At 49.7% G+C, this 22,783-nt stretch overlaps 10 protein-coding genes across 10 annotated transcripts; 6 read left to right on the top strand and 4 right to left on the bottom strand.

Moving 5' to 3' along the window:
- Positions 1–724: 724 nt before the first annotated feature.
- Positions 725–3,627, top strand: PGRI_052340 (uncharacterized protein; the record flags this gene model as incomplete). Its single annotated transcript, XM_040792947.1, has 3 exons — positions 725–821; positions 878–2,192; positions 2,253–3,627. The coding sequence occupies 3 exons, from the start codon at positions 725–727 to the stop codon at positions 3,625–3,627; spliced, it is 2,787 nt and encodes a 928-aa protein (XP_040644914.1).
- Positions 3,628–4,445: 818 nt separating this feature from the next.
- On the top strand, positions 4,446–5,956 carry adB (adenylosuccinate synthase ADE12; the record flags this gene model as incomplete). The annotated part of the gene is made up of 4 exons (XM_040792946.1): positions 4,446–4,485; positions 4,536–4,604; positions 4,688–5,139; positions 5,246–5,956. 4 exons carry the CDS (start codon positions 4,446–4,448, stop codon positions 5,954–5,956), a joined length of 1,272 nt encoding a protein of 423 aa, XP_040644913.1.
- A 531-nt stretch (positions 5,957–6,487) lies between these two features.
- Positions 6,488–8,616, bottom strand: helA (putative DEAD box RNA helicase HelA; the record flags this gene model as incomplete). Its single annotated transcript, XM_040792945.1, has 2 exons — positions 6,488–8,186; positions 8,246–8,616. 2 exons carry the CDS (start codon positions 8,614–8,616, stop codon positions 6,488–6,490), a joined length of 2,070 nt encoding a protein of 689 aa, XP_040644912.1.
- Positions 8,617–10,160: 1,544 nt separating this feature from the next.
- On the top strand, positions 10,161–10,893 carry PGRI_052310 (uncharacterized protein; the record flags this gene model as incomplete). The annotated part of the gene is made up of 3 exons (XM_040792944.1): positions 10,161–10,373; positions 10,419–10,538; positions 10,615–10,893. The coding sequence occupies 3 exons, from the start codon at positions 10,161–10,163 to the stop codon at positions 10,891–10,893; spliced, it is 612 nt and encodes a 203-aa protein (XP_040644911.1).
- A 1,946-nt stretch (positions 10,894–12,839) lies between these two features.
- PGRI_052300 (NAD(P)/FAD-dependent oxidoreductase) lies at positions 12,840–14,012 on the top strand (the record flags this gene model as incomplete). Its single annotated transcript, XM_040792943.1, has 1 exon — positions 12,840–14,012. One exon carries the CDS (start codon positions 12,840–12,842, stop codon positions 14,010–14,012), a length of 1,173 nt encoding a protein of 390 aa, XP_040644910.1.
- Positions 14,013–14,549: 537 nt separating this feature from the next.
- On the bottom strand, positions 14,550–16,086 carry PGRI_052290 (uncharacterized protein; the record flags this gene model as incomplete). The annotated part of the gene is made up of 2 exons (XM_040792942.1): positions 14,550–15,593; positions 15,646–16,086. The coding sequence occupies 2 exons, from the start codon at positions 16,084–16,086 to the stop codon at positions 14,550–14,552; spliced, it is 1,485 nt and encodes a 494-aa protein (XP_040644909.1).
- A 1,100-nt stretch (positions 16,087–17,186) lies between these two features.
- PGRI_052280 (MDR family NADP-dependent oxidoreductase) lies at positions 17,187–18,221 on the top strand (the record flags this gene model as incomplete). The annotated part of the gene is made up of 1 exon (XM_040792941.1): positions 17,187–18,221. One exon carries the CDS (start codon positions 17,187–17,189, stop codon positions 18,219–18,221), a length of 1,035 nt encoding a protein of 344 aa, XP_040644908.1.
- Positions 18,222–18,632: 411 nt separating this feature from the next.
- On the top strand, positions 18,633–19,607 carry PGRI_052270 (CybS family protein; the record flags this gene model as incomplete). The annotated part of the gene is made up of 5 exons (XM_040792940.1): positions 18,633–18,768; positions 18,863–18,880; positions 19,061–19,127; positions 19,232–19,351; positions 19,442–19,607. The coding sequence occupies 5 exons, from the start codon at positions 18,633–18,635 to the stop codon at positions 19,605–19,607; spliced, it is 507 nt and encodes a 168-aa protein (XP_040644907.1).
- A 510-nt stretch (positions 19,608–20,117) lies between these two features.
- Positions 20,118–20,948, bottom strand: PGRI_052260 (nucleotide diphosphatase; the record flags this gene model as incomplete). The annotated part of the gene is made up of 1 exon (XM_040792939.1): positions 20,118–20,948. One exon carries the CDS (start codon positions 20,946–20,948, stop codon positions 20,118–20,120), a length of 831 nt encoding a protein of 276 aa, XP_040644906.1.
- Positions 20,949–22,007: 1,059 nt separating this feature from the next.
- PGRI_052250 (uncharacterized protein) lies at positions 22,008–22,343 on the bottom strand (the record flags this gene model as incomplete). The annotated part of the gene is made up of 1 exon (XM_040792938.1): positions 22,008–22,343. One exon carries the CDS (start codon positions 22,341–22,343, stop codon positions 22,008–22,010), a length of 336 nt encoding a protein of 111 aa, XP_040644905.1.
- Between the last annotated feature and the right edge of the window lie 440 nt (positions 22,344–22,783).

Here is a 22,783-nt window from a genome sequence, read left to right as displayed (position 1 = left end):
CTTCTAGCAAGGGTGTATAGGCCCTTTGATTATTTGATACCATATACAAATACACTATACAAAAGATTAAGGAATTAAATCATCAAGGGGGGTTAACAACCCTGGAAGATCAAGATAGTATAACCTTGCAGATGTGCCTCGGGCAGCAACGTCAAAACAAACACTCCCGCCTTTTTCCCCCCCCAACACACCACTCTCCACTGACATTTACACAAACTCTTCTTGTTGGCTGCTTCACTCCGATTAGCGCTTGGACCCAACTGCCTGATCTTGAAAATCAGGTGCCCACTATCTCCGATTTCTATTCTACTCCCCCGCCTCATTCCGGCCTCACTGAGAAAAGACCACTTCCACTACAAACCTGACACTTTGCGTATTGTTTCTCAGCCGAGCTTTGACTAGCGCTTTTCGGGGTGGACCCTGCGGCCAACCGAGACCGCGGAGCATACGAGGCTCTTTTCTTTTTTCTTTTCCCCTTCCTTTTAACATTTTATGAGACATTGCATTTACTGGGATTGCAGGACATAGCATTTGTTTTTGGTGCTTGTCTGGTCTTGTTTAAAACGCCCTGCCGTGGTGCAACGTGCTTTTTTTTTATCTCACCTTACTTTTAGATTAACCTTCTATGCCTGGACATGCGTGGGACACCCCATTGTTTACTTGAACACCGATTATGCGATTTGAGCCAAACACGACTCCATAAGTTCGGAAACCCACGGACAACATGGTGAAATCAGACGTGCGCAAGGATTACTATGCGGACCTTGGGCTCCAGCCCAGCGCGGAGGCCGAAGACATCAAGAAGCAATTCAGAAAACTAGGTTAGTTTTGCAGCTGTGTCATGAAGTGAGGGGTGATTGCTAACTTGGAAGGAAAGCACTCAAATATCACCCAGACAGAAACCCCGGACGAGAAGTCGAATTCAACGCTAAATTCCAGGCCATCCAGGCCGCCAACGAGATCCTCAGTGACCCCTCACTACGACTTAAGTACGACACGGATCGTTTACGCGCGGGCTATGGCAAGTGCTACGGACCGGCCAAGGCGAATACACAGCGGAAAACACAACCTCCCACCTATCCTCCTCGCCCTACACCAACTGCCTCGGCCTCTGCAAATTCACAGTACGCGAAACCGAGCCCAACTACTCCATCGGCTGGCGCCCGACGATATGCATCCCACGCTCGTGCCGGTCCGCAACAGTTCAAACAACAGGACAATGCGCAAACAAGAGCGGATGCATTCCGTGGATTTAATAATATGAGAGGAGCTCAGGCGCCTGGATGGCAGGGCTTCGATCCTGCAACTGGTCGTGCCACGGGTGGTATCCCAGTTCCTGGGGCACAGCGTCATCCCTTCGGCGCGTCTGCACAGGCTACCCGGCCTAAATCTGCATTTGAAGCTCACAATTCCCATTCCAACGCGCAGTCTTTCAAGAAGAAGCAGGGCTTTGCGCCAGGAGCCGCTGGAGGAGACGAACCGATGGCTCGCAACACCTCTGCTTATAGCAATAACAGTCGGACCGAGCGGATGAGCAGCCAATACTTCAAGCCTGCGGTGCCCCCAACTGCGAAGAAACCGGCATCACCCGAGCCTGGACCCCAACCTCGCCATTCATACACCCCGGAGTTCGAACGGCCCAGCAGAAGCTACGCCCAGGCGGGCAAGGGTGAGAGGACTTTCTTTTCAAGCACTGGGTTAGGACGTTCCGCGACCATGCGAACCCCTTCGGGTTCCTCCAATCAAAACACACATACAGGTAAAAGCAGTCCTGCCTCTGGCCGATCTGGGAGATACCGTAGCGCCAGCCCTTCGCCCAGGCGGAATCCCAATAACTATGACTCTACCAGCTCAAGTGAAGGAGGAGAGGCTCTGCCCAAACCGAAGGCTGTGCCAAAGAGTCGACTCGGGCCACACCAAAAGTTTGCCGATTTCTATAACACAGGAACAGCAAGCGCTGGAAATGGTATGGACTACACTTCCTTCCTCCGCTCACTATGGTTTCCAAACATCGAGCTATCAGATGATAGCGACGATCTCTGTTCACGCCATCGGCATTATTTCCCTCATCAACGTACCCCTGCTGACATGGACGGCCTCAAAGGACATACCTCGGATAGTGCTGCTTTCCCCAAAAGCTCGTATCGATCGGAGCAGAAGCCCAACCTGTCGGGCTCTTCCTCGCCTCTCAAGTATGTTCCACACACCTCTTTTCAAGTTGGTCTGCCTTATCTGATAAAACCCCGTTACAGCACCGACTCGGCAAACAATACACCAAGGCCCCAATCTGCCGCATATGGTCGTAGCAGCACAAGTGACTTGCACAAGAAGTTTTCTGCTGATGATTGGCGGGATCATTTGGGTCAGTTTGATTTCCTAGGATCTGCTTCACCAAGCAAGGAATCTCTTCCGAGATCGCCTGCCTCGCACAGCCGTGGGCGTACAAGCCTTCGAAACGGCCCGACGCAAACATCGTCGACTAGATCCCCACTTCCAAATCCTTTCGGCTCCACGCCTCTTTATCAAGCTTCACAGTCACAGCAGCAGCCACAACCCCCAACCCCCTTTGCACAGGCAAAGTTCTCTGCAGATTCGTGGTCTGAGCAGCTTCGAAACCTCTCGTGGAATTTGCCAGAGGCCGAGAAAGCTAAACAAGCAAATGCTGCGCCGCCCCGTAGTCCCAAGAAGCAGCCCAGAGCAGGCGTCAAAGTACGGAGTGCTCCGCAGCCGGCAAGTGTTGCTACCGAAGCAGAAGAAGCCAAAGAAACTGTCAATGGCCATGCTCATATGCCAACTGGGACAGCAGCACCGGAAGTTGAAGAGATGGACCTTGATTATGACCTTTCCACTCCTCCGAGTATGCCATCCAAAGTACCAGGAGAAAGACCAAGCAGTGGCAGCCATCCCGATTTAGCTTCGACTGCGCCAGATGCACCCCCAGTCAAGAAGCCAAAGCCTCAAAGCACAGAACCCCGTGCCCCTCTATTTAACCTCGATAATCTCCGCAATACTGTGCCATTCACCAATCCGAGCGGCGGAGGTATCGAAAACCTAGAAGACTTCCACACCACTCTCCCATTCGAATCCCAAGCCAAGCAGCAAAGAGCCACAAAAAGCGACATCCGCCCCCGCGCGCTTGAACTCCCAAACCCTCCCAAGCGACCCTGGGCTCCCAAACCAGTCTTCCTAGGACCAACCTCTAAGCACCTCGTCCTGCCTAGGGAAAAATGGAACTGGTACGTTTCAGCAATGGGGGCATACATGCATGAATGGAACGCGTTCAACGGCCGCATGCTCACACACTTCAACGCGCGCCAACAAGCAAACGAAACCGGTCTTTCACCCGGTTGGATCAGTGCCGTTGGGGACTCGACCCGTCTCAAACTCAATGGCGCAGATGACGATAGCATCGACGAGCCAGCCAAGAAGGATTTCGATGATTATCACATTGACGAATTCCTCGTCCCTGGTAGCAGCAAGGGTGGCTTCAGTGCTTATCTCCGTGGTATCGAGGAGGACATCCAAGTGCGCAAGCATTGGGAAGTTGCCTGTGAGATGCACCGGGAATGCATCCTTGATCTTGGCCGATTGAGAGAATGGATTCGAGATGGTGGAAAGGTGGCTTAAGTCATGAGCCTTTTTCATGATAAAGGGGGTAAAGCTGTGTCTTCAGCTATACTCTCTGATTTAATCTGACATGTTTCCTCCCTTCTGGCTTGTCAATTTTTCTCTTCACTTCTACTGATGTCTTCTACACTTTTTTTGCGATGCATAATGACTTGGTGTTTTCGTGAATACCCGGGATTCTTATCATACATGGATATGCCATTTCGGCTTTCCATTGAATGGACTTATTTGTTGAGTACTAAGGATTGTATGTAGTTTATTAACTAAGTCTAGGCATTGGGTCTAAATGTCTAGATATTTGCTTTCTTTCTTGCTCTCTTTCTTAATTGTTTAGAGGATAGGGCATCTGCTTATTGACCTTTCTCTCAGCAGGTCAGCTCAAATGGAAGAGTAGATGCAATATGGGTACATGTATGTATCCAAGAGGCATCAAAGATTAGTTATATAGGAGCCCTTGCCCTAACCCTTGAGGCCTGAGGCACCAATATAAATTAAGGCATCACGGCAACAAGGCACTAAGGCTGCAGGGCAGCCCCGCCACCCCGCCGGATGTGTGACAACGGGAATTTGCGGAAAATTGGTCTGACTCACTGGGAGAGGAAATTTATTAAGAAGGAAATAGCGCAATTTAGTATAGTGAAAATAGAAATCCCTAGTATACTCCCTAACAACAAATTGTTGGTCAATTTTGCCCAGAAAAATCACACCGGCAAACCTGATCTTGGCCCCGCTGTCGGCTCCAGACATATTCTCTTTTACCTTCGAACGTACCCCACCATCCAATTGATCGTGGAATTTGTTGAGTCAAGCGTGCAATCATGGTTTCAATCGTTCTAGGCAGTCAATGGGGAGATGAAGGTACGAACAAGACCCCAAGGGAGACACTGGATATGCTAACAACCGAACAGGAAAGGGGAAGATCACAGACATGCTGTCGCAGGACGCGACGCTTTGCTGCCGCGCAGCTGGCGGCCACAGTACGTTCAATTCGCATTGCAATCCCTTGAAGATTTCGAATAGGCCCAAAAAGCCAGACAGTGACTGACCAACCCGTTTTCAGATGCCGGCCACACCATTGTCCACGACAATGTCACTTACGACTTCCACATCCTTCCCTCCGGTCTCGTCTCGCCAAAATGTATCAACCTGATTGGCGCCGGCACCGTCTTCCACGTCCCCAGTTTCTTCAAGGAGCTGTCTGATATCGAGGCCAAGGGCCTGAAGGGCGCCGCACAGCGCATCTTCGTCTCAGACCGCGCACACGTCTGTCTCGACCTGCACTCCGTCGTCGACGGTCTCGAGGAGAAGGGTCTCGGTGGCCGCAAGGTCGGCACCACCGGCAAGGGTATCGGTCCCTGCTACAGCGACAAGGCCGCACGCCGCGGTATTCGCGTCGGCGAGATCCTGGACGAGGCTACCTTCGAGCGCAAGCTGCGCACCTTGGATACCTCCTACCGCACACGGTTCGGCGAACTTGCATACGATGTTGAGGAGGAGCTTGCACGGTTCAAGGTACGCATGAAACCCGGTCATTTTCTTTCCATGACAAAAAAAGCCCCCATGGCGCGACATGGACAAATCCCTGTTTTTGCTCAAAAGCACCACTAACAATATATAGGAATACCGCACCCTTCTCAAGCCCTACATCGTCGACCAGCTCGAGTTCCTGCAGGAGCACAAGAACTCGCCCAACACACTCGTCGAAGGCGCCAACGCCCTCATGCTCGACCTTGACCACGGCACATACCCCTACGTAACCTCCTCATCGACCGGTCTCGGCGGCGCCGTGCAGGCCCTTGCCCTGAACCCCGCCAGCATCAAGTCCGTTATCGGCGTTGTGAAGGCCTACACGACGCGTGTTGGCTCCGGACCTTTCCCCAGCGAACAGCTCAACGAAGTCGGCGAGAAGCTGCAGAAGGTTGGACGCGAGTTCGGCGTGACTACTGGTCGTCGTCGTCGCTGTGGATGGTTGGATCTTGTTCTGTGCCGCTACTCGCACGCTATCAACCACTACACCGCGCTGAACTTGACTAAACTTGATATCCTTGATGACTTTGATGAGATCAAGGTTGGTGTTGCTTATATCTTGCCGGATGGAAAGCGCACTACGGGCACTTTCCCTGCGGATCCTAATGTCGTCGAGAAGATTCAGGTCGAGTATGTTACTCTGCCTGGATGGAAGTCGAACACTATGGGTATCCAGCGTTACGAGGATTTGCCTGCTAATGCTCGTGCTTACATCGAGTTCATTGAGCGTGAGATTGGTGGTGTCCCTATCAAGTGGATCGGTACTGGTCCTGCCAGAGACCACATGATCGCTCGTGATTAAGTGTGTCTCTTTTTTTCTTTTTTGTTTGGGTTTTTTTCTCACGAGTAAGTGACTGTTTCGTTCATATTGCGATATACTTGGGTGTGATATAAAGGTTCCTTTTTGTCCCATATTCAACGATTTAGATGTCTCGAAAATGGATCTGGTTAGAGGGGCTAAGTGTTTTCTGCTTTATATTTCGGTAGATGTTGTGTCAATTAAAATTGAGTCCTGGATAGAATGGCAGACTAGAAGATAGTATACATGAAATCAAAGGTGAAGGTCAGAACTTCATATCCAGAAAATAATCCCGCAGAACAACCGGAGTATATAAGACAAGGAGGAGAGAAGTCTAAATTAGAAACACAGAGCACCCAGTGTATAGTACACGAAAAAAGAGATGGGAGAACGCCGCCCAATGCCAGAATGGATGCTTCTTCTTTTCACTTTTGGATGATCTGGTACCGGATAGCAACCTTGCTGTCCGAAATACCAGATCAATAATGAATGCCAGCGCGGCTGGCAAGAGTTGATCTCTGATTCAACTCAAATTTAGAAACGGAAAGAGTCTTCGTCGAAAGAGCGGCGAGGACGCGATGAGCCGCGGTCACCACGGTCACCACGGGAGAAACCACGCTCGCCACGGTCACCGCCACGGGAGAAACCGCCACGATCACCGCCGCGAGAGAAGCCGCGGTCACCACCACGAGGGGCGAAACCACGCTCACCACGATCACCACGGGAGAAACCACCACGGTCACCACCGCGAGAGAAGCCACCACGGCCACCACGGTCACCACCGCGGGAGAATCCGCCCTCGCGACGTTGGCGGGAGCCGTCACCTGCGCTGACACCGTCAAGCTTGTTGAGACCCATTTGCTGCATCAACTTGGGGCTGAGTTCAGGGAGGGTGTGCATGTTGTATCCAATGGTGAACATCTGGTTGAGTGCCTGGATGGCCTCACGCTTGCTGTTGAAGTTACCAGTGGTTGTACCAAGCTGGCCCATGTAGGACTTGACCTTGGTGGCACCGTCACACTGGGCGAGACCCTCGTTAATCTTGTTGATGATCTGGCCAACAGGTGTGTCGTTAGAGAAGGTCTGGGAAAGATCTGCATCGGCAGATTCCAAGCCTTCGTGCACCTTCAATGGGAGACGACCCAGACGCTTGCGGTAGACATCCTGTTCGGCTCTGTGCATGAACAGCCAGCCTTCACCCTCCTTGCCGGCACGAGCTGTACGGCCGAGACGGTGAATGTAGGTCTCGCGGTCACGGGGAACACCAACTTGAATGACGTGGGTGACATCGGGGAAATCCATACCACGAGCAGTCACGTCGGAAGAGAACAAGATACCCTCGCGAGCCCTGCGGAAGCTATCTGCGGCGCGAGTGCGGAGAGCCTGCGAGAGACGGGAGTTAATCTCGAGCATTCTCATGTTGTTCATACCAGACTTGCGGAACTCGGGAGAGCGGGCAATGGCGTTGAAAGCATCGGCGGAAACCTTGGTCTCAGCGGTGGAGTTGAAGTAGGCGATGGCCTTGAAAGGACGCAGCTGCTCGCCGTTATCACGGCGCGCTTGCCAGTTCTGAGCGAGCTCGAGGAGGGCGGGCAAGTTGTTCTCAAGACCGCGTGTGTAGACAAGCTTCTGGGGCACTCTGACGTGGGTGGGGACTTCATCCTCACGAACGGTGTTGACGTGCTTGAAGTTAGGCTTCAGGGTCTGGCGAACCATCTGCATAACTTCTCTGGGAACGGTGGCTGAGAACATGAGTGTCTGGCGGTCCACCTGTGTGGGGTTGGGAAGCATGGTCTGGATCTCTTCAATATCAGGAGCGAAACCCTGGTCCAAAAGACGGTCTGCCTCATCGAGAATCAGAGTGTTCAACTTGGGGGCAGAGACACCAGTCCAGGGGTCCGAGAGGATGTCCTTGAGACGACCGGGGGTGCCGATAAGCAGATGGCAGCCCTCCTGTTGAATCTTGGCAAGACCAGCACGCTTCTGGGTGCCACCAACAGCGGTCTGAACAATAAGACCAGTGCCAAATGCAACCTTTCTAGCCTCAACTGCAATCTGTTCCGCAAGTTCACGGGTAGGGGAGATGATAAGAGCACGGATTTCCGAAGGGCCAGTTCTGCCCGAGCGGCGGCCAACCCTGGACAAATCGACACTGGGGTCATTCAAAATGTTCTGCAGAGTGGGGACAAGGAAAGCAAGTGTCTTTCCGGTTCCTGTTTTGGCCTGGGCGAGGCTGAAAATTCGCGCGTTAGCGGACCAATCAATGTGAAGGCAAATCTGTCCATAACTTACATATCATCGCCCTTAACAATCTCGTGGAGAGTAAGAGACTGCACCTCGGTCATAGTCTTGAGGTTCATCCGGTCAGATTGAATGATGTTTTTAATAATCGAGTTGTGAATGAGATTCCCCGACGCCAGGTCGGCAAACTCTGTGATAATCGCAGGCTTGGAGGGCTCGATCTCCTCAGCAACTGCCTCCGCAGTAGCCGCAGACATCCTCGGGAAAGATGCATGAAGCGATCTGGTTGCAACAGCAGATGAAAGAGTAGAAGGAGATTGCCATTTCGGCAGCTGGGTAGCGAACCGCGCTGAGATTGAGCGAGGCGTAGTAGCGCGCAGCGCGTGGGAAACGCCAAATCGGCGAACTGTACCAAGCATCATGATTAATGCTATGGAAAAATGGGATGGGGGAATGATAAAACTGCAAATTGTACTCGGGGCGCCCCAAGGAGAAGCGCAAAAATAATTACGGGGTCACATGATCCTTATCGATAGATAACATCCCGAGATAGGGGAAAATTGTAAACAATTGTGGCAAACACGGCAAACACGGCAAACATGGCAAATCTGCCAAAATCTGCCAAATCTACACAAACCAATCAAACTAAACGACATTGGAAAGAGTTGCATACTCGAACATGGTTTTGAAAAGGCTGAGAATTATAGATATTTCTCCTTTAAATATGGATGTCAGACCTACCATGTTTTGACTGAGGTCGGGTGAACTTTGTTGCGATCAATCTAACCCATTGATGTGATCAAGCCATGAATTTACCTGGGCAATGTTGGTAGGATGGCATACAGACAGAGAGAATGGTCGCGAGGTGTTTACGTGGTAACCGTGTGGGAGTAACCTACGAATCACGGAAAAATGGCCATCTTCTTTTATGTACTCCATCCATGTCCCAGCAACATACACTGGTTCTCACTCATAGTATGCTCGTGTTGGTAGTCTCTATGGAAAGACTTCGACCCGCTTGAATGTTGCGTCAACTTGGAAGTAGCTGACACTAATAAATAGTTTTGCGGGGCTAGCTTGAAGCATATGATCTATGGCTTTATCGATGCCATGCATAATTAGATATCTTTCCCTCATGTTTTTGATGTTGTACAAGACCTCCGAAATATTGGGCCAAACCAAAGTACCTAGATGTTCGTTTGCACGAATTAAGCCTTTTTCCGCCTTTTTGCGCCGTCGACCTATTTAAGAAGAATGATATCTGAGAAGACTATTAAACATGCCACTGGGAAGACCACTGAAAAGACATCATATGTACCTTTAGTCCATACATAGATGCCGCCTTCTATAGGTCCCACTTTCACGTGTCAAACAAACAGGTCAAACATGCCAAACTCTTCAAGGTTCAAAAGTAAACCCTAAGGTAGAGCTTGACAAGCAAGGGGTTTGTAAGTGATTAGAAATTTCGAGGTCGCTGACCAACACTTTTTTTTCTAAGAATCTCATAATATGTCAATATACTTCAATTCCTGTGGGGCTTTCCCATCCTAACTGCCGCCGCTTTTATGAGGGCGCTAAGGCTGAGTAAATTTCAGTACGGGCTCGGACTCACTAAGCACTCAATCTACCAGTGGACCTCCAATACTCCACAACCGAAGAAGCAATATACCCCACTGTTTACTTCGCGACTTTTTGATGGCTTTACCCTATTACTGGAGATGTATGGTCTGATGCCTTCTGTCATGTTATTCTTAAAGGTTTCTTCGGTCTTCTTCATTCCTAGCCTAAGTCACCATTTCACTGGAGAATGACTGGGTCATTAAACTCCCTTGGATAATAAAACAACCTCGCTAAGAGTCCCCGGCCTCCATGATCTTCCCATAAATGTGTTACTCTCCCGAGATCGATTCGCCACGGGGGCAAATGACTCTGGTATGGTCCCATTCTCACGGCCAAAGAACTGGCCATGCTGAATATAATCAATACCATCACCGACCGACCGGATTGGCACCGTGCCATCTTTGACCAGCAAATTATCACTCAATGGCGAGAAGACGCCATTGCATCGTCGTCGCTGATCAATGACAAAACATGGGACTGGTGCTTGCAAGAGTTGCAAGACAAGGCACGACAGTTCGACCGAGACGGCCGCTTGGTCGTCTTCAATACGAGGAGTGGCGTCTGTAAATCCGATACGGCGATCTCTTCTGATCTGATTTAACAGCTGTCGGATTTTGTCGGGCTGTTATCTCAGCAAGCCATTCGGGAGAAGTCAGAGTCAGCTGTGGTGAATATCGTCGATCCGTCTTTATTTCCTCTTGTCTATGGGAGAACGAAAATCCCGGTCGGAGGACAATCCCCAACTCGGTGAGGTTAAAATGCCTCCGGGTCGCCTAATCTCCTTCCCTAACGCTTTCCAGCACCAAACGGGCCCATTACAGCTTCAGGACAAGAGCAAGCCCGGTCACTGCCGTTTTCTCACTTTGTCTCTTGTCGATCCGACCTACCGGCTTTGCTCTACATGGAACGTTCCACCCCAGCAGCCTGATTGGATCAAAGGCGACGGCGCTGAGTCTGCGACGCAAATGGATATGGGAGAGGCACTCGAGCTGAGAGAGGAATTGGTCAAGGAACACGTCAAGAAGGATGAGGGTGTCTTTGAGCTTGGTAGTACTCTTTCGTTTTCTGGGTTTTCATGAGCATATGGAGGGCTATTGGCATGTCGACATCTCATGCCATCGCCACCCGGAAGCCAATGCTACAGATTTGGGTGTGATTTTACCAACAGAGAAGCCTCTGATCATAATATTTGTTTGTAAATAAGCTACTATTTGAGGTGGTCTTCCTTTTCCAAGATAATTTGCGTCCTACTTGTCGATTCGATACCCGAGAAAAGCAGGGGTAGCAGTGCACCCATTTTCGGTGAGAGGCTTCAAGGCATCCAGCTCCACGTGGTATGGCTTCGAGGCCTGTGCCTGTCGAACGCTCGAGCTGTCAACTTCGATGCCAGTCACAGGGATTTGTTTGTAAATACGTAGGAAGCTGAGAATTTGCTCGGCACCTGCAAGGCCACAAGGATATCTCCAACGGCATATACAAGATCATGCCATAGCGTAAGTCCTCTGGAGTAACAGGGCTTGGATGCTCACTCAGTTTTTCGACGATGATCCAGTTGCGACGGGAGTAAAGAATAGAGTCCGGAGGGAGTGGTGATTGTTTCACCAGTCATGGGAAAGGACTAGATGGGGTTCCATTCCAGGCATGGTGAAAGGAGTAGGCAAGAAATGAGAAAGAGTTTAAGGCCATCCGTCACAGAATTTGCGGTACTTTCATACCTCTAGGGCTTGGTAGACAGTCTAGTACTTATCTAGGTCTAAAAAGTTCTACATCTCTATTTGACTACAAGAATAGTCGGCTGCATAGGTGGCCTTGTGACATCTTTTCAGTAGTCTCTTCAACGGTCTCTCCGGTGGTCTTCTCAGGCAGTTTCAGCACGTTATATGAGTCGATACATGCATGTGTACATATATTTATCTACATAGTCTTTGAGAAAGGCCCTAGTGTGCTGCTTCAGGGTTTGAGGCCTATACATGAACTAACATTCTCAATTAATGCCAGCAGCAATGACGGTGACGGGCCAGAAATTTATATAGAAGAATAAAAAGGAATCAAGATTGCTCGGTCGTGATGCAAGTAGCCAATAATTACTGAGGAGGGTGATCTTTCAACGGACGTCAGTCTGGGTCTCTGCATCTTCCAACATTCCATCACCACCACTCAAATGAACAACATAATTGATCAAAATGGAAACATCGAGATCGGCTCCCTAACAGCACCCTTAAGAAAGCCAATTGGTTGTCTCCCTCAGCGGTGTCTTCTTCTTCATCAACGTTGTCCGCTGGGCCTTCGGCTCCTCCAGCGAAGAATTCACGCCTATCAATAAACAAGAAGAGATGCCAGTCTTACGATGAGGTAGACCTACTGCGATTGCATGATATAACATGCTTTATTTGCGGCCATAAAGAGTTGATTCCACTGCCCAGGAATATGTTGCCAAGTCACCGCCAAGAGAGCTTCGTTAGGAAGCCTGGTCATAAAGCCATTAGACCAGCAGTTCCTAGAGCAATGGCTTGGCCTGCATTAAACTACATTAGCCATGTATGGGTTTGGACGTGCAGGCTCGGCTAGAGCATCGTTGGCCTGATGCAAGGGCGTGCAAAAGGAAGAAATAGTATGGGCAGCATTCGTATGCATTTTATTGATGTGGCTTATGCTGTACTCAGTTCATTCAATTCTCCACTGTGATCTTATTCTGTGAGCTTCCTCTGTGAACAAACCAAATTGCGAATATGATCACCAGCAGATGTGAGACAACCGGGACTGGAGATTAGTTATGAATGCTTAATCAGCTTATATAATAATTTTGGAATGATTTGTGAGCGGACTCCGGGGTGTTCAGGGGCGTGCTCAATTTTACCCGGAGATCAAAAAGCGGCGAGGTCCATGCACTAAAAGGGAAGGGCAAGAAGTAAGAAATTAAGTGCATTAAGGTGGATAAGAGATCTAATCTGTCACATATAAAAACATCCCGTCCCTGCTCCAAAACAAAACAAGGAACTCATCCCTGTCCACTCCACTCTACATCATGGCACCTATTGACATAGTCGTCATTGGAGGCTCATTTGCAGGCCTTCATATTGCTCACTCTGTGCTTCGTGATGTACCCGATGCAAAGGTTGTGCTGATCAACCCCTCAACCAGCTACTACTGGAATATTGCTGCCCCACGCATTCTCGCCAAACCCAAGGCCTTCCGCCCCCAGCAGTATTTGCTCCCAATTAAGGATGCTTTTGCAAGCTACCGGCCCGACGCGTTTGAGTTCCTCCCTGGAGTTGCGACTGCTATCGATCCCGCTGCCAAGACAGTTTCCGTGACACCCAACGAGGGCGAGCCCAAGACTCTATCATATGATTATCTCGTTATCGCCTCGGGTAGCACAACATCTGCCACCACTGGCTCGCTCACCGGCACCTCCATCCCATTCAAGCCGTCGAACCAGAATGACATGGAGGAGCTGATCGAAGCAGCACAGGGACACATCGCTGGCGCGAAGGAGATCGTGATTGGCGGTGCAGGCCCAATCGGCGTTGAGCTGGCCGGTGAGCTTGCTGAAGCAGTGGAACAAAGTGGCAATGCCGGCAAGGTCTCGATCACGCTTATCTCAGCAACAGATCGCGTGCTCCCGATGCTTAAGTCATCCGCCAGCTCTGCCGCACGCAAGATGCTACAGCAAAAGAAGGTCAAGATTGTGACCTCGAAGCGAGTTATTGGCGTCGAGACTCCGGCCGACGATAGTTCCAACTGGACAGTCTCTCTGGAAGGCGGAGACAAGATTTCGGCTGACCTGTATATCCCCACTACCGGTGCCAACCCCAACAACAGCTTTATCCCAGCTGAATTCCTGGACAAGGACGGCTGGGTGACGGTCAACAAAGAGATGCGCGTTCAGTCGACTGATGGGTCGGCTCTGCCTATCTTTGCTGCTGGTGATATCACCAACAACTCAATGCGTCTCAGTTTCAAGGCTGTGGAGCAGGCGCATGTGGCCGCTGCCAACCTCAAAGCTGCGATTGTAGGCGGCGCTGCGATCAAAACCTACGACCAGGGCGATAGCATTTTGATGGTCGTCCCTGTCGGTGAAGCTGGTGGTACTGGTCAGATGTTTGGATTCGTGCCGTTCAGCTTCATGGTCAAGATGATCAAGGGCAAGCACTACTTCATTGATAAGGCCGCTGGCGCACTCGCTGGCAAGGCTTAGATTATCCCTGGACATGGTTAGATGTATTCATTTTCGCGCATTTTCGGTTTGGACTGCTCATACATATTCTGGCGATGACTATATACTCATGTACTTAATACATAATTTCCTTAAAGCGAGTGTCTCAGCGAAATAATGATAGCGGTTACAAGGATGAAATCGACGCTGGTTACATGCAGTATTCGTAATACTCAACAATCTAGCGCTCTTCCTACCCGAGGCAGACTACTCAACGCCTGTAAAATCACCACAAATATCGCTCTTTCAATTTAATGACCTCAAGGTATAGTAAAAGTAACAGGACCTACTCTCAAGCTACACTGACCAGCTCAGCTCCTCGGGAGTGGCGGCATAAAATAAGAGGGACGGGAACCAGAAGAAAAGAATCATGGGAGCTTTAGACGAAGCAGTCCATGAGCAGGTTTCGAACGACGAAGGGAAAGAGAAACAATCATTTAGACAGATAGTCCGCATAGTGCTCAAAGGCGCGCCGAAGATGTTTGTCGTATTTCTCTTTGTCCGCAAGCTTGCGGCCTGCTATACTTCCCACGTTCTTTTCGAAGAGAAAGGCATGATGATACCAAACTCATCATCGTACTTTTCCTTACAAAATAAAGGCTTGATGTGGTGGTTGAAGATGTAGAACATCCCCGAGGGACTTAACATCCCCACTGTGTACCAGAATGCACCCGATTCCCACGCACGATTCATAATCCCTGAGAGACGCAACGGTGTAGATCCATCATGATTCTTCTGCTGAGTCAGTTCCTCCTCGGTGACTAGAGCCTCCATGAATTCTCGACGGACGAGATCGTATTCCGCAGGAACAATCTCATCCACGCCCTGGTCTGTAAGCCAGAAGGGAGGTATCATCATTTCGATTGGTCGGGAGCAGGCCCATTCAAGATCCACGAGACATTTTATATGCCATTGCTCATCGACAAAGATGTTGCTTTGGTGGAGGTCGGTGAAACAAAGCACAAATGGACCTCTTCGAAAACTCCGATTGTAAATTGACTGAAAAACTGTTCGCAAAGCAGTTAACGTGGAGAGCTGGTAAGCACAGTCTCCGATATGATTAACAGCATTTGGTTGATGGCGAAATCGGTTATCGTGAGCTCCCAATATATCAATCACGTATGAGTCAACAGTTGAGTAGGTATAATCACGAGGTATATCGGTGGGTATCCCTTCATTCTCTAGCGGCTGTATTTCAATTGAAAGCGGTCGATTTGCAATATTCAAAAACCCATAGCTGTCGATTGTTAGCGAGCCAATTTTGGGGGGCGGTGTTCGAGAGAGACTAAGAAAAATTCGAGAAATATCATGGAAAAGGGTTGTTCGTAGCTTCAGGTCATGTCGCCCTTCCTTCCACGTATTGGAGAGCATCGCTCCTCGTGTTTCGTCGATAAACTCGACCAGAATGTAGCCAATATCGGCCAGCCCCCCAATGGAAATAGCGTTGCTGTACTGATGACGGGTATAATTTGATGGAATAGGTTTCCCCAGCCACGATAGAAGTTTCTGGCGGGCGAGACAGAGATAACGAGAGAATAAAGGCAAACATCCGAGAAGAGTAAACTGGCAAGGATTAGTGGGTTCTCCTGGACACCAGGATTTATTCGCTACATACCACTTCCCCGGACGATAAGGCAAAGCCATAAAGCTGGGGTATTGGTATTTCTGAACAATTCTCTTGCAGCCAAGCATAGGTCCCTACTTCGCAGCGGATTTTCTCGTCGCCATTACCAGGATTGTAGGCCTCACCGACACGGTAAGGCAGAGGGAACCGGAGAAGAACTCGCTTGTTTTGCTGGCTGCCAATGGTTATCGGCACGCAGAGATTGAAGCTACCATGAAGCCAATCTTCAATTGCCGAAACTTCGCATACATCGGGTGAACTCAAGTTTAAATGATGGGCAACAACTGCCCTCATCCAGTCGCTTTTATCGCGAAGGTGAGTAAAAAATTGAACCTGTTTAGCATAATAGTCAAGCTGGGGGAGGATGTTGAGTTCCTCATCTTTTACATCTGAGTAGGTGACTTCTCGCCGAAGAAGACGTCGTTTGGACATGGCGTCAAACACCAAATCTCTTTGTTTACCCCAGATTATTATTCAGGGGCCGTCTTTCATGATATCTCACATGATACTCGCCGCGTGATATGTCGTGATTATAATGCGCATTTCCAGGATTTCTGCCAATGACCCTTCGGGCACATCGGTAACCTTTCCGTTTGGACCCCCACGTCGCGATGCATGCCAGATCTGCCTCATCTGTCTCGTGCACGACCTGGCCGTTTTACAATTTTTCCCTCTACTTCGTATTGAATTCATTGACTGCACACAAATTAGGACATTCCCTCGGGAATAATCATTGCCCTGCCCGCACTATCAGCCACTTCTCCATTCGATAGGTGACGCTGTGATCAGGGCATGGGTTTGCAGTCGGAGTGGCCGGGGATACCAGAAAGGGGTCGATAAGTACTCCGTACAAGGTAGAGGAGTTAAGAGGAGAAAAGAGATTAAAAGGGCGAGGTCATATCTTTTATGGGGCGAGAGAGAGGTTGACAAGGTTACAGGGTAAGAAGGTTACAGGGTATCAAGGCGCTAAGCCGGGAACACTAAAAGCTAACCGGATATAGTAACTCATAGGTCAATGTATAATGGTCCAAGATATACCTCTATACCAGTTTTATTCTATAATGACGAACATCTACGTTGCTTAACAATCATTGCTTTTATCGGCTTGTATAATAATCAACAATTATTTCCCTTTGGTATGCCGAGGGTCACGGTTTTCCTGCCGAATATGGCTGTCTCCGTCGGCCCAGTTTGTCTTCAATTCATCCGTTCCCCACTGTTTTTTTAAGAAAAACCGGACCCATTGCCACCATTATGTGTTCATAGTACAACTGTTGAATAGGCGCTAGGAGCATACAAATTATGCATATAAAAAATCGGCATGAAAGTGGAGTCTATCGACAGGAGCATCACCATCTCGAGAAGCTTCTCCGAGTTAGGTTGGTAATAAAAGCAAAGTGGAAAAAAAGATTGTATCCTCGGTACAGCCCCGCTTCACTGAAGAGCTCAATCGTCATACATATATAAAGAGCTCCCACTTCACAGTAAATTCCTATTTCCCATCTTTATCTTTCATACTCTACATATACACAATGTCTGTCAACAAGGCTCTCACTTTTAAGAAAATCCCCCAGGGATTCCCCATTCCCGGGGAGCATGTCGCCGTCGAGACCGCCGCTTATGATGCCAACGTTGCCACTCCCGACAACGGTGTCGTCCTGCAATCCCTCTACACTAGCTTCGACCCCTACATGCGCGGCCGTATGCGCGACCCTTCCATCAAGTCATACGCCCCCGCCTTCACCTTGAACAAGCCCATTGACAGCCGCACCGTCGCCAAGGTCTTGCGCTCCAACAATGCCACCTACAAGGAAGGTGACCTGGTCATTGGCCACGTTCCTATTCAAGAATACATCGCCCTCGGCGAGCAGGAGCTGGTCCGCATTCAGAAGCTGGATAACCCCCTCGGCCTTGAGGACATCCGTGTCTTCCTCGGTCCCCTGGGCATGCCCGGTTTGACCGCATACTCCTCTCTGTACGAGATCGGCAAGCCCAAGAAGGGCGAGACCATCTTCGTCTCCGCTGCCAGTGGAGCCGTCGGCCAGCTGGTCGGCCAGCTCGCCAAGCACGAGGGACTGCGCGTCATTGGATCCGTCGGCACCGACGAGAAGCTCGAGTACATCACCAAGACTCTCGGCTTCGATGGCGGCTTCAACTACAAGACCGAGAAGCCCGCTGCTGCCCTTGCCCGTCTCGCCCCCGAGGGTATTGACATCTACTACGAGAACGTTGGTGGTGAGCACCTCGAGGCTGCCCTCGATGCTATGAAGGACTTCGGCCGTATCGTCGTCTGCGGTCTGATCTCCCAGTACAACGCTGCCCCTTACCCCATCAAGAACATCCACAATGTTCTCGTCAAGCGTATCACTATGCGCGGCTTCATCGTTGGTGATAAGGGCATGGGTGATATTTACGCCAAGGAGCACCAGGAGAATGTGCAGAAGTGGATCAAGGATGGCTCATTCAAGGTGCTCATCCATGAGACTGAGGGCATTGACAACGCTGCCGATGGCCTGGTTGGCATCTTCCACGGCAAGAACCTGGGCAAGGCTGTCCTCAAGTTCTAAGTGCTTTATGAGACTGATGAAATAATGGGATGTCTGCAGCATTAATTTTTTTGTTTAAACATAGGAGGTATTTCATACCTCGGTTAGGACTCTTCAATATATAAATAAGATGAATACCTTTGAGAATTAGTAGTGCAAATGAAATGAACATTGCATATAACAAAATAAGAACATACAATAGAACCAACATTAATATCAACTCCATGTATGCCTCAAAAATACATTTGTAGACAAGATAATTGCAGGGCTAAATGTGAGCATCGGCCAATTTCGGCTGGGCGGACAGCCATCGACCAATCAACTGGCCCGTAAAAGGATGACATACCGAGACGGACTCCCGAGGTCTCCAACTTCATCCGCTTGTATTCGAACGGCGTTTCTGCTTCTTCACGACCATACTCTCCACTCACAATGGCTTCATTCGCGCGCTCATCTCTGCTGCGACAGACTCTCGGCCCCCGGCCCTTCCTCCAGAAGAATGTCGGCGTGTCGCAGGTCGTCGCTTTCCATGCCTCCGCTAAGAAGCAGATCCTGCCCCCGTTGCCTCGTAAGTAGAGGTCCTGCCACGAGGCTTACTGCCAATGGAGAGATCTATTGGGTGTTATTTATGAGTAGTTGCTAACGTGCTTCTCGCGACACAGAGACTGTTGAGGGAACCAGTATGTGATTTCCGCGCCTTTCCTATCCCGGCCCTCCCCTCGCTTTCGACAGCATTGAGTATAAAACCGCCTGCAATATGTGGAGATATATAGTCTCCGTTGCTCTCAGCGCTTAAACAATGCTTCCCATCGAATCGCAATACCACCCGTGGATTCTTCGATATTAACCTGTTCCGATAGTGAACGACCCTGCTCCCATTCCCGAAACCCACCCCTCTGAGGGCAGCTACCACTGGACTTTTGAGAGGTTTGTGCTCCTTTTCGCGCACTACAATGCCGACCTATTCAACTCTTTCCGACCAGCCCGACATGCGCGATGAAAAAGAAGAACCCGACTAACATCTATCCCAGACTGGTCTGCGTCGGCCTGGTCCCTCTCAGCGTCGCTCCCTTCGCCGCCGGCTCCCTCAACCCTGTCATGGACGCCATCCTGTGCTCTCTGATTGTCGCCCACTCGCACATCGGATTCCAGTAAGAGCTTCCCCGCGCTATCCCGCTATTCCCCTCCGATCTTCTCCAGATCTGCAATCCGGAAATCGCAATCTAACATATCTCTACCAGGGCCGCCATTGTCGATTACTTCCCTCCTTCCCGTGTGCCCAAGTTCCGCGCCACCTGCAACTGGCTCCTGCGCGCGTTCACCCTCACCACCGCTGTTGGTCTGTACGAGTTCGAGACGAACGATGTTGGTGTGACTGAGGCTCTGCGTCGTATCTGGACAGCATAGAGTGTTGCTGCGGTTCTTTTTTTCAGACATATTGTCTTTTTATTTCCTTTTTTCCCACTGATTACCGATTTGGTTCTGGTCTATCCAGGCGTTCCGTTCCGCCTCTGTATATGTTGTTGATTATTTTTCTTTTGTCTCTCAGCCCGAATTTATTGGTCGGTGCCGGATTCCTGCTGCTTGGGGTTGTTTCTGAGCTATAGAAAAAAGAACGGAATATAACCCTTGTACGAGAAGACATCCTTGGTGCTTTTTGTCTCTTTATGTGTACTACGTAGATCTATAGCCGGATTCTTTGTGTACTTTGCAGTATATAGCAAAATATGCGGTAGATTGTTAGCAGTAGGTATTTAATATGGCATACATAAATACAGTGTTTCTATCCGATAAGACCGTTCCCTTAAACATGAATTCTAGTCCTTTAATTTCTAATTCCCTTGTAATGATGGTGCAAAGACATAAACAGACAAGGCTAACAAACAAGAGATCCTAAGACCTCATACCAACAATCCCTCATTCATCTTCCTCCTCATCATCCTCAAGCAACCCCTCATCATCATCCGCGCTCCGCATAACAGTCTCAATAATCTTGAGCGTCGCCTTAAGCGGCAACCCAATAACATTATCATAACTCCCATCAATCTTCTCAACAAGAATCGACCCAAGCCCCTGCAATCCATACCCACCAGCCTTATCCGCACCCTCGCGCGTACGCACATAAGCCATAATCAACTCATCCGTAACATCCCCATCAAACCGCACAGAGGTCTCCTCAACCGTACTCTCAATCGCGTACCCAGGGTCGCGCGCACTAGCTAACGGCGCCATAGCCACAAGTGCAGTGTAGACCTTGTGAGTCCCGGCATCACGCAGCGAGCGCAGCATGGCGAGGTGGTGTGCTTCTGAACGGGGTTTCTCGAGGATGATGCCGGTAGACGGGTCGACGACGACCGTGTCTGCGGCTAGGATTAGGGCTGGTTCACCCTTTGCCTCGTTGTTTATTTCTTGCTCGTAGACTGCTTGGGCCTTTTTCGTTGCTGTTGCGAGAACATACTCGAATGGGCCGAGGCTGTGGGATAGGTCTTCGGCGGCGTTTGAGGGGATGATTTCGATGTTTGGGAGACCCAGGAAGGAGATTATTTGTTTGCGACGTGGTGATTGGGAGGCTAGGATTACGCGCTGGCTGCGGAGGTTGTTTAGGACGGGGAGGTTGAGGGGTGGCGGGCGGGGGAGTGGTGCCCCGCGGGCTTTGGGGATGGGTTTGTCGTAGGCTGGGGGTGGGTCGGATTCGGGAGTGTCAAATACTTCCGCGTGGGACAGGAGAGCTTCTTTGGAGTCTGTCATGTTGGTGGTTTTGTGGTTGTGGTGTTTTGAGTGTCGTGGATGTTGCGGGCAGAAATGTGATGCGGGGAATCAGCTGCGCTTTCCGTTTTCTTGTCGATGCAAATGGTCGTTGTGTGAAGTTGATCGACCTTGCAAGTATATGTATGGATATTCAATTGCAGATCCCGACTGTCCACAAGATGCTCTATGTTATGGATTTTGTAGAATGTAGAGTGTGTGTTGCTTCACCTTGAAATGGCTCGGTTTCTCCGGCAGATACCAGGCGGTAAGCCGAAACTCTATACATCGATGTAATGGCCGTAGCAACCCATAAAACACATGTGCAATGTCTATATTGAGAGACCACTTTGTCACCGCTGCATTGACCAATTATTTTATCTCATTTTCTGGACCTGTAAGATATGCTCCTTTCATATCTGGTTGGCAACCCGAGACCGCACTACAATTATTCTCCGTAACCCTATCCACGTGATGATCCAAAGTACGGGTCGGTCCAAAAATTCCGACTTTGGTTGGAAATAAGGAGGTCCATGTGTGTGCTCATTAAGAGCTGAAAAGAACTCAATTTCAGACTAGCCGTTGGGAAAGAAAAACGCCCCAGTTGCTTCGCAGCAACAGCCGTGACCATATACATTCTGGTACCCAGGAGCAGAAACAACCCAGAAACAGAAAACTTCAATGTACAATAGTCAGAAGAAGTACAAAGACAAGAAATACAAATGGTGTGGCACCATATTGGCAGTCATTCAGCCCACTGAACGCGGTGGAAGATGTGTGATTGACATCGAATTATATGCGAAGACCAGATCTGTCAGATAACGAGAAAGCCCCGCTGTTGATCATTTCGAAGATCTCGTTCGTAAATAGGGTTTGAATGGATAGACAAGGAAAAGAGATTCGTAGTGTGGGTATAAAGTCCATGTGGTCGAAGATTCGAGGAAAACCGCTCGGACCTCGGCACATGCCTGTGACCCCAGATCCCACATTTCGACCAGCGGATAGGAACAGGGGTCGCAAAATTCCGATCGAAAGCGCAATGAGATGCCGAGGGGAAAAGAATCATGTTGGGCGGAATGAGTCGTCCACGCGGCCGCCTTTGCTTTCGATCTCTGCGATAAGATCGTGGCGTTCTTGCAGCTTCACGTGAATAAAGTCCACAGTCTTTTGTAAAACGATGCTCTCACTCCGCCCCTGGCCCTCCAGACCAGGTACTAGTTCTGTCAAGCGGTCGAAGCCTTCGCGAATGGCCGCGCGTCGCTTTTGCTCCGAGGCAATGTGATTGCTCTTTTTTTCTTGATCGGTAAGGCGAGGCTTATCCTTGTCCTGGGCAGATCCCTGCTTGGATGTACCATTCGGTGTCGAGGACGACCGATCATGGTCATAGTCCGGATTCATCGTGGCACTTGATGACTGGGGGATTCTGAGAGGAGATGAGGGCGTGGGGTAGATGCGCCGAGGATATATAGGGTTCGAAGCTCGCAATTTGGATTGGTAAGTTTAACCGCTATCGCTGTTGTTCCGGGTCTCTGTCGAGGCAAGGCATGTATGAGGGATGTGATCGCAAGTAAACAATGGAAGAATATGAAAGGAGGGAGAAGCGGGAAACCGATAGGAAGCGATAAGGCCCAAGCCCAATGCGGAGTAAACTGGAGGCCGGGAACGGGCCTTGGCGACCTCTAAACGTCATAGAGAGGGTCCAATGAACACATCTTGCTTTTTCTTTATTTCATGTCAATTTTATTCTCACGCCTTGTAACTTAATCCCTACGCCTTTTTTCTAACAAGGATCGTTTTCGCTCTAAATAGAAATTTCTACTAGACGAAACGGTTGTCTG

Source organism: Penicillium griseofulvum (genome assembly GCF_001561935.1).
Source record: "Penicillium griseofulvum strain PG3 chromosome Unknown contig_84, whole genome shotgun sequence".
Lineage (NCBI taxonomy): Eukaryota > Fungi > Ascomycota > Eurotiomycetes > Eurotiales > Aspergillaceae > Penicillium > Penicillium griseofulvum.
This window is presented reverse-complemented; position numbering and strand designations above follow the sequence as displayed.